At 48.4% G+C, this 10609-nt stretch overlaps 1 protein-coding gene across 1 annotated transcript; it reads right to left on the bottom strand.

Moving 5' to 3' along the window:
- Positions 1-910: 910 nt before the first annotated feature.
- On the bottom strand, positions 911-6389 carry LGALS3 (galectin 3). The gene is made up of 7 exons (XM_077783760.1): positions 6332-6389; positions 3334-3386; positions 3175-3197; positions 2425-2892; positions 2187-2275; positions 1755-1920; positions 911-1164 (listed from the first exon to the last, which is right to left on the bottom strand). The coding sequence occupies exons 3-7, from the start codon at positions 3190-3192 to the stop codon at positions 1009-1011; spliced, it is 897 nt and encodes a 298-aa protein (XP_077639886.1). The 5' UTR covers positions 3193-3197; positions 3334-3386; positions 6332-6389; the 3' UTR covers positions 911-1008.
- Between the last annotated feature and the right edge of the window lie 4220 nt (positions 6390-10609).

The following is a 10609-nucleotide window of genomic DNA, read 5'->3' as shown; positions in this document are numbered from 1 at the left end:
ATTACACTGAATAAAGAGAGGAAGCTGATGTGTGCTGGAATCCATTTTCTTAATTTCTAAACTCCAGTTCTAGGGATCCTTTCAGGGTTCTTTTAGTGACTTTCCTGCTGGGGAATGGTTTGGGCTGGGAGGGAACTCAAAACCCATCCAGTTCCAGCCCCTGCCATGGGCAGGGACACCTTCCACAGACCAGGTTGCTCCAAGCCCCTTCCAGCCTGGTCTGGAGCACTGCCAGGGATGGGGCAGCCACAGCTTCTCTGTGCTGCTCTAGACTGCTGCATCTGCTGCAGGACTCTGCTTGTAACTTGGCACTCAAAGTATAAAAGGAGTCACTGTGATAAAACAACATGGGCCACATCAGGGAAAGCTTTAGAAACTTCAGTGGTGGCTGTTGCACTGTTCTTGTTTTCCAGACGAGATTGCAGTGACTCATAGCAAATGTAATACTTCTCTTTTTTTACCACCCTGACTCACAGGGTGAGCTTCCAGTAAACCTCCCCACCCTCTTGACTCACACAGTGGTGATGAGTGGGGAGAGGACAAGCCTCGTGACCTGTTCAGGGAGTACCTAACACTCGTAGGGATGGGATCTCCCTGGGCTGGGAAGTGTTGCTGGTTTGGGCCCCAGAAACAAAGGACAGGGATGGTTTCTCCAGCCACAGTCTAGCAGAGAGATTTTGCTTCCCCCACCTCTGAGCCCTCTCCTGAAATGCCTCATCCTGATCAGGCTTGGAGGCTGTCAGGTTTCCTCTGTGCTTCCTTAGAGGATTGCTGCCCCTGTTCACAGGGCCAAGGGCAGAATACCACAGGCTGCTTTCCCAAGCTCCCCTCCACAGAAATCAAACTCCTCCACATCAAAACTCAGCTTGCCCGGAGCGCATCGTGTCTTTCGAGATACTATTAAACCAAATTTTACAGGTCAAATGTTTTATTACCTCACAGTGACGTGGTGAGAAGGCACTTGTGTCACACCCTACAGGACTCAGAGTTTGCCCAGAGCTCCCCTGGTTATATCATGGTGGGCAGGACGCTGGTGAGGGCGATGTCCCCCCCGATGCAGAGCTTGGTGACCTCGTTCAGCCTCTTCTCGCGGAAGTTGTACTGCAGCAAGTGTGCGTCGTTCACGGCCACCTTGAAGTGATCTGTCTCACAGAGGACCTGGAGCTGCAATAAAAACCCCAAATCAGCCCCAAAACCCTGCTGGATTTGTTCCAGGAGAAGGTTTAAGCCACACACCCGAGCAGGCTGGCACTGGCTGGAGGCTGCTGCCACTGAGTCCAGCCCTGGGGCATGTGGAGGAGCTGGTGCAGCAGCTCAGCTGCAACACCAGCGACCTTTGCCTTCCCAAAACTCTCCTGTGCTCTCCCTCCTCCGTGTTGCAGCCCAGTTTCTGCCTCCTCATCCCTGTGCCAGTCCCTCAAAGCAAGGCTCCCACATTGTGACCCTCCTTTGCAGGAAAACACACCTCGTGAGGAGCTGCCAGCGGGGAAAACATCTTACAGAAACCTGTCCAACCACTGCACAACAACAGTGTAAATAAGGAGGGTTTCATAATCCGTGAAGGGGGGAGAAGTTATGCCCTGGGCAGCTGGAGCTGCAGGAGGGGTCAGAAGAGCTGGGAAAAAGAGCAGCAACACCCCTGGGAGCTGATTCCTGTGCAAAAGCATCACTGTCCTTAACACAGGTCTTGCTGCCCAAACCCTCTCACTGCTTCTGGGGCACTGAGACTGAGCTGGGATGGGTTTTTCTGGTACCTTGAAGGGTTTTCCAGCTTCAAATGGAAACTTGGAAGTCCTCTCCTCCTTCCCCCAGGTATTTTGAAACATGGAATTGCAGACAATGACTTTCCTGAAGTCTTCATTGAAGCGGGGGTTGAAGTGGAAGGCAACGTCATTCCCTCTCTTGAAATCCAGTGAAAACCTGCAAAAACAATAATGGAATTGCTGCTTTTGCTACAAAAATTCTGTTTCAGAATTCCCCTAATTCTGTGACAGAACTTCCCAAAAATAGCAGAGAGGAAACCCCACAGAGCAACAACAGAGCGTTTACACGTTTGTTTGGTGTAATATTTGATATTACACCAGGCAAGGGTTATTCAGGAATGGAAAGCAAATTCCAGCCCCCCTGTTCCACCCATCTGTGCCCCATGGAAGCCCCCCCACCCTCGGAGCTGGACCCCCCAGTACCTGTCTGGGTTGGGGTTCACAGTCCCAGTGATGGTGATGAGCAGCCGAGGGATGAGTCCTGCCTGCAGGGGCAGCTCAAAGGGGACTTTCTGGGAGACAACAGGAATTTGGTGTCAGCAAAAAATCATATCAAAGGCCTAGTGCCACCCCTGGGGACAGCCAGCCCCAGGCCCCTCCCGTGGCCAAGCAAAATCAGCCACCGAGGACACAGAAACCCTCATAATGATGGAGCCATTACCATTGGAGGGGTCGGTCCTCCCTGAGGAAGAGCTGGTCCTCCCTGAGGAGGAGTTGGTCCTCCCTGAGGAGGAGTTGGTCCTGCCTGAGGAGCAGAAGGCCCAGATCCAGGGCCACTGGATGGTTGTCCTGGGGCAGGAAACGGCCCCGTTGCTGGTGGAGCTCCAGGGAATGCTCCAGGTGCTCCTGGATATGCTCCTGGTCCTGCTGGTCCTCCAGGATAAGCTCCAGGATAAGCTCCAGGTGCTCCAGGGTATGCTCCTGGTGCTCCAGGATAAGCTCCTGGTGCTCCAGGATAAGCTCCTGGTGCCCCAGGACAGGCTCCTGGTGCTCCAGGATAGGCTCCAGGTGCCCCAGGATACCCTGGGAAGGCACCAGGAGCTGCTGGTTGGTTCCCCCAGGAGGGCCAGCCCTGGGCTGGGGGGGCACAGGGGGCCGGGTTGTTGCTGTTGGCCAAGGCATCAGATAACTGGGGACAGAGGAGAGGACAAAGGTCAGCTGGGGGAGATTCCTGCTGGGATCACACTGAGGTCTCCAAAGTCCACCTTTGGTAGCCTGCAGCGTGGCCAAGGGCAGGAGCTCAGCTCTCAGCTGCTCCCTGGGCTTGTCCAGAACACTGCTGACAGAACCACAGAGGTTTTGGGGATTGAGCAGCTTAGCAAGGACCTGTTCCCTCCCATCCCAGCCCAAGGTCTCTGCTTCAAGACCACAGCCACAGCCCCCACAGATCTTTAAAGAAATCCATACTTACAGAGAAACCGTCGGACATTTTTCCTAAAAAAAAAACCAAACAAACAAAAAGGAAGCATCAGTCATTCTTAACCTGCCCCATCCAAAAACCAGAGAATTTTTGAGGGAATTACAGTTCAGAGTGGCAAGTGATGGGAATTGCTGAGTTGCCATCACGTACCTGCTCAGCAGAGCTGACAGCTGTGGTGCCAGAGAAGAAATCCTGTCCAACACCTGTGGGATAAACAGGAGGCACTGCTGTGAGCAGCCTGAATGCTCGGGGTGGATCCAGCCTGTCAGAACTCAAAGTGTCCCTCAGACATTTTTGGAGGTTCCAGACCCAGGTCAGAAGCAATTGAGACCCTGTCAGGCAGCTGGAAACAGCTGTGATTTTGAGTTTGAACATGGAATGATTTACCAACCTTGCAGGAAGAACAAGCAGTCAAAAAAGTTTAGATATTATAGTAGAAGTAGTTACAAAGTAGAGGGAAGAGTTTTTGAGTGCTGTACAGGGGGGTTTAAGTTTTGTACATGGGGGTCAGAGATTTTAAGATCGATTTGGGATTTGGGCCTGCCCTGTCCTCCCTCTTTCTCCTTCCTTACCTCCATGTTCTTGGTGATGTTGGCACTCACAGGTTGGTTTAGAGTAGAAAAGCACTTTGTAATATAGGTAGTAGGTATTGGGGAAAAACTATAAACATGTAACACATAATGTACCATATAAAATATAGAAAATCACCATTTAGTATAGGTAGTAGGTATTGGGGAAAAACTGTAACCATGTAACACGTAATGTACCATATAAAAGAGAGCAGCAGCCCTGGGTGGGGAGAGAAGAAGCAGTCGGGGTCAGAGAGGAAGTCAGGGTGTGTGTGTGCCTCTGCCTGAGCTGTGAGCAAACCACAGCAGCCCCAGAAGAAAATCTTTTAGATAACTCACAATAAACTGCCTTGAGACCAACAACAGAGACTGCTGAGCCTTTCCTTGGAAGCTCGGGTTGGAGGAGAGACTTTTCCACCACACAGAGCCACCCCTGACCCAGGGTGAGCTCCAGCACCAGCCCAGCCACCCTCGGGAGGAAATCCACCACCGAGCTTACAACACTCCCAGTGTTATCCACTTCCCCAGCCTTGAGGCACCATCCAGGATTTCCATTTCCATTAAAAAAAAAACCCCAAATGGGATCCCTGGGGGATGCAGGCACAGCATCAGCCAGGAGCTGCAAATCCAGCGCAGCACATCGGGGACATGCAGCCACCCTGTGACACTTGGGACGGCCTGGAATGGGCAGGGGAGGGTGGCAGCCACCCATCCAGGTCCCCTTTCCTCTCCCATACATCACAACTGTCCCATTCCAGCCGGAGGGCACCATGGGAGGGACACAGCGGCTCCGGGCCAGATAAAAGCTGCTTTGCAAGTTTTGTGAGTCCACAAAACACGCAGCAAACACACACCTGCCTGTGCTCAGGAATAGCCCGAGCTGGGTTCCTCCCATCAAAGGGAGCATTCATAAGAGAAGGAAAAAGGGAGAGCCAGAAACGAGGGAAGAGAAGGAAAAAAAAAATAAATCCAAATTTAAAACAGAGAAGGCAAATTCTCTTTGAAAGAAACATTCGGATGCACAAAGCCTGCAGGAGGTGTGGCTGCCCTGCCTCAGGAGTAACAAACCCCCAAGTTTCACAGCTAGCAAATCGCTTCTCTTCCTGCAAAACAATCATTCTCCTGAGCCCACGGGGTTTTTAAGGCAGCCTTCCCAGCAGAATCCAGAGTGTTTGAGCAGCCCATATCTCCCAAAGCTTTTATTTGCCTTCTGGGCTCTTTCTAAAGCCAGAGTTTGGGGTGCACACACAGCCAGGTCAGGTGTGCTCCATGGTGTGCTCCTTGTGCTGCTCCAGGGGACGTCCTGCATGATCCCCCTGGAACACCTCAGGGAGCAGCAAACCCCAAGTTTTATCCCCTTAGGCACCCTTGGGACAAGGTGGCCAGACCCTTGTGTCCCCCAGACAGATCTGGGGACACGTCTGGACAGTTTTGGAGTCTGTAACCAAAGTCCCCAAACCCCACTAATCCTCTGCAGCCAGGCGTGGAGCCCGGTGTCACCTCCTCTCTGTCACTGCAGTGCTGGAGCTCCCGGAGCTCTGGAAATGCCCTCTGGGTTATCTGGTTTTCTCCCACTTTTTCAGCAGTGCCCCAGCGCTGGATTGCAGAGAATCACAGCATCAGTGGGGCTGGAAAAGCCCTCTAAGCCCATGGAGCCCAACCATTCCCCCAGCACTGAGTCCCCAAGTGCCACATCCACGTGGCTTTTAAATCCCTCCAGGGATGGGGACTCCACCACCGCCCTGAGCAGCCGTGTCAGGGCTGAACAAACTTTTCCATGAAGAAATTTCCCCTAATATCCGCTTAAACCTCCTCTAGTGCAGCATGAGACCATTTTCTCTCATCCTGTCTCTTGTTCCCGGGGAGCAGAGCCTGAATCCCTCCCAGATCCATCCTCCTGTGAGGGAATTGTGGAGAGTGAGAAGGTCCCCCCTGAACATCCTTTTGTCCAGGCTGAGCCCCTTTCCCAGCTCCTTCATCCACTCCTCATAGAGTACTTGAGCTCTGATTTCCAGCAGCATTTGGGCAGCTGAGCTCGAGTTTACCTGAGCTCTCTCTGTCTCAGCCCAGGATCAGCTGCAGGGAGCATCCCAGAGCTGACCCCAAACATTCCCTATGTTCACATTAAGCAGAAAAAGATTTCTATTTGGGAAAGAAACACCAGTTCTCTCCCCTTCGGTGATATTCCTGCAGAACTCAAACCTATTCACTCCTAAACGCAACTGCCAGAACAGAAAAATAAAGACGGGTGAGACTAAAAAGCATTTCTTACAAAGTCCAGGCAGTATCTTCTGTCTTCCAATGCCAACTTATTATAACGGGCTTCTGTCTCACCCCGCAAGGATTTGGGGGCACGGGCAGGGCTGTGCAGCCCCCCGCGAGTCGCAAACACCCGTGGATCTCCCCGCAGTGACGGTGCCTCCATCACCCCTCGAACCAGCCGGGGCTTCCCGTGCGCCCCAAACCGCGGAGCTCCCACCCCGCCCTCCCAGGCCACCGGAGCACCCCGAACCTTTCCCCTCCGAGCATTCCTGTGCTTTATCCCCCCGTTCCCCCCGGGATTCCCCCGCATCCCTCACCGGCGTGCGGCGGCTCCGCGGCTGCTCTGGAGCCGCCCGGGGGCGGGGACGCCTCGGGGCGGTCCCGGCGCTGGGGACACCCGTGACCGCCCCACCCGCGGCGTGGCTCCCTTCGGCAGCGCTGCATCCCCCCCGGAGGATGCTAACAGAGACAATTGGGCTTTTCTCACGGTTTTCCTCGCACGGCGCTTCCCTGTAGGAACTCAAAATGTCTTAAGTTTGAGCTATAGAATGAATGACTAACTTTAAAGGTAGAAGAAGCAGTCACAAAGGGTTAGATAGTATAGCAAAAGTAGTTACAAAGTAGAGGGGGCAATTTTTTTAGTATTGTACAAGGGGGTTTTAACACATGTACAGGGGGGTTTTTACTTTGTACATGGGGGTCAGAAGTTCTAAGATAGAGGAAAGTCGGCTGATCCTGTTCTTCCTCCTTCTTCTTCCTTACCTCCATGTTCTTTCTAAGATAGAGGAAAGTAAGCTAATCCTGTTCTTCCTCCTTCTTCTTCCTTACCTCCATGTTCTTAGTAATGTTGGCACTCACAAATTGGTTTAAAGTAAAAAAAAAAACCACTTAATAATATAAGTAGTAAATATTGAGAAATAATTGTAAACATGTTATACGTAATATATCTTACAAAAGATAGCAACAGCCCTAAGTGAGGAGAGAGAAGAAGAAAACACCACAGTCAGGGTGTCAGGAGTGTGTGCATCCCTGCCTGGGCTGCTGATCAAACAGCCGCAGCCCGAGAACACAATCTGTTAAATAATCAGCAATAAATTGTCTTAAGACCGAACAACAAGAGGCTGCAGAGTTTTTCTTTGGAAGCACAGCTTAGAGGAGAGACTTCACCACCACACGAGACCCCAAAGCAAACCCAAGGTTCCCACAGTTCCCGTCTCCCTGCCCCGCCCGCCTGCAGCCTCTGCCAGATGTTCTTCCTCGCCAGATGTTTGCCCATGCGGCTCACGGCTCCATCCCCCCAGCTTTAGCGCAGCTGGTAAAACACCGATTGGATTTTAAATGGTGAACATTTTGTCCTTCGTTTTCACCCGAGGCAGCGAGGCGGGCAGAGGATGGGCTCTGGGAAGCTGCTGGAGGCAGCTGGAATTTCAACAAGCCCGATTTTATTTGAGGTTGAGGGTGAATCATCTCTGCTTTGCTCCATGGGCTCCAATGGAAAAGAAAATAGTGGTTTTGTGCTGAAATCCTGACCTGCTGCACTGTGCTGCTGGGAGAAGGGAAAGGGAAGGAAAAGAAAGGAAGGGAATTAGAATGGAATGGATTAGAATCAAACAGGAGAGAGGATTTCGGTAGGAAGACACCCACAATGAGCATCTAATCCACCTCCCTGACCAATTCAGGGCTGGCCAAGGGTTACTAAGGGACTCACCCTCTAATTATTGGTGTCATCACAGAGGTACAAAGTGCTGCTTTTAGCCAGCAGCTCACAGCAGCTCAGCTGCAGCTGATATCCAAAAAAAAAAAAAAAAAAAAGGCAAAAATATGTTGGCTTTGGCTCTGATTAATCCTAGTATAAATTCCTCTGGTTCGACTCTGCTTATTTAAAAGATTTTGCTTCAAACATTGACCAAAAAGATTGGCCTGTTTATTTTCCTGCACAAGTGCCCTAAGGTTTGTATTTTCAGAATTCACAGAATGACTAGGCTGGAAGGGATCTCAAAGATCATCGAGTCCAACCCAAAACATGATGATAAAGAAAAATATTTGACCAAGAGTCAGTGGATACAGAAGTTAACACCAGGACTAATTAATGCCTTAATTTAAATAAGGAATTATTTAAATTTTTATATAGTATAATATATAATGTATAATATATAATGCATAATGTATAACATATAACATATAATATTAATATATAACATATAATATTAATATATAACATATAACATATAACATATAACATATAACATATAACATATAACATATAACATATAATATATAATATATAATATATAATATATAATATATAATATATAATATATAATATATAATATATAATATATAATATATATTATATAATATATAATATATAATATATAATATATAATATATAATATATAATATATAATATATAATATATAATATATAATGTATAATGTATAATGTACATTATATAGTATATATTTTACTTTATATATGATTGATATATGATATATGATATATTATATATTATATATTATATATTATAAAATATATAGTATATAATATTTTATTATATATATTATTATTAAATACTATATTTGCTATATCAATAATATATTCATATTGTGAATATTTTATACATTTGTAATATAAAATATTATAGATATTTATTATTTCTATATAATAAAATATATTTCTATTATATAATATGTCTATAGTTCATACATTTTATTTATTTATTTAAATATTTAAATATGTAATTAATTTAAATAAACCAAGCTGCAGCAAGGATGATGAGTGAGGTTGGATGGGGCTTGGAGCAGCGTGATCTGGTGGAAAGTGTCCCTGCCCCTGGAACAAAAAGGCCTTTAAGGTCCCTTCCAACCCAGTGCCACGGCTCCGTGATTCAGCGTCCTCGGCGTGGCTGCTGGAGCCCTTTGCACACAGAGCCAGCAACGTTTCTCTTCTGAGTCATCCCATGGTGACACACAGGGACACCAAAGTGTGGCCACTGAGCTTCACAATTCTTCTCCCTGCGACCCAGGGGCGTGGAAAGTTGTTTTATTGCCAGGAGTCAGCAGAGCAGGGCTGGGCCACCCCGGCTTGCAGGGAGATGCAAGGCCCAGATCTCCCTCACAGCCTCCTGATGCCTGGCCATGCAACCCTGGCTCTTCCAAAGTGCCTGAAGAATTAGTCGTGCCTCAAAAATCAATATATTCCGTGGGTTTGATTTTTTTAAAACACTCCCAAGTATCTTATTTACTTTAGAGAGCCCTCAAAGTAAAACAAAACCCTCCTTGGTACCATGGATGACTTAAAGCCCCAAATTGCAAACCCAGGGGGTGGGAGATGGAGGACCCAGGGAGGTGGATCAGCCACGAGACCACCCCATTTCTGGGGGATGTGCTCTCAACTTTCCCTTCATTGCAGCTAAACACTCCAAGCACGAGCTGCTTTCCCCATTTTAGAATTCCCAGCATTTCTCCAAAGGCAAGAGCCAAAGGATATCTGACAGTGGCTGGGTCTGCTTGGGGGAGCTTGGAGTTCCTCACTGCAGCTGGAAAAAACAGGGCTGTGGAAAAACACCACACTGCAATAGAGAATTGATCTCCAAAAGGTTAAATAACTTTAAAACGGTATTTTCACACTGCTCAATGGGACATAATAGCCAGAAATCTGCTCCTCTTTTCCTGATGGTAAATTAATTGGAGGAAACCAATCTAGAGGGCAGGAAGCTCCACGGTGTGAGAGATCCGCTTCCCTTCCCAGAGCAGAGCAGCCCACAGCCACATTTCCCTGCCTTGTGATTCCCGTGGCCCGACGTGAGTGGGACTGGCAGCACCCACAGAGTGCAATGTTTGGGCTGCAGATCTGCCAGGGGGGCCGTGCTTGATTTTCAAGTGCTAAATCCAGCCCACCATCCCTGCCTGTGCAACCTGCCAGTCTGGGAGCTGTGACAGCATCCCCTCCTCGCTCAGGGCTGGGGATGAGGCTTCGAGGAGCCTTCATGGAGCCCTGTGAGAACCCCAGCCTGGTTCAGGGGTCCCGTGTGGTGGTGAAATTCCTCCTCCAAGCCGTGCTTCCAAAGAAAAACTGCTCAGGCTCTTGTTGTTTGGTCTCAAGGCAATTTATTGTGAGTTATCTAAAAGATTTTCTCCTCGAGCTGCTGTGGTTTGCTCACAGCTCAGGTAGAGGCACACACACACCCTGACTTCCTCTCTGTCTGCTGTCCTCTTCTTCTTCTCTCCCCACCAGGGCTGCTGCTGTCTTTTATATGATATATTACATATTACATGTTTATAGTTTTTCCCCAATACCTACTACCTATATTACAAAGTGCTTTTCTACTCTAAACCAATCTGTGAGTGCCAACATCACCAAGAACATGGAGGCAAGGAAGAAGAAGGAGGAAGAACAGGATCAGCCCACTTTCCTCCATCTTAGAACTTCTGACCCCCATGTACAAAGTAAAAACCCCCCTGTACAGGTGCTAAAACCCCCCTGTACAATACTAAAAATATTTCCCCTCTGTTTTGTAACTACTTTTACTATCCTATCTAACCCTTTGTGACTGCTTGTTCCACCTTCAAAGTTGGTAACTCATTCCATGGCTC

The sequence above is a fragment of the Lonchura striata genome, chromosome 6 (assembly GCF_046129695.1).
Source record: "Lonchura striata isolate bLonStr1 chromosome 6, bLonStr1.mat, whole genome shotgun sequence".
Lineage (NCBI taxonomy): Eukaryota > Metazoa > Chordata > Aves > Passeriformes > Estrildidae > Lonchura > Lonchura striata.
Note: the sequence above shows the minus strand (reverse complement) of the source record. Positions and strands in the feature narration are given on the sequence as shown.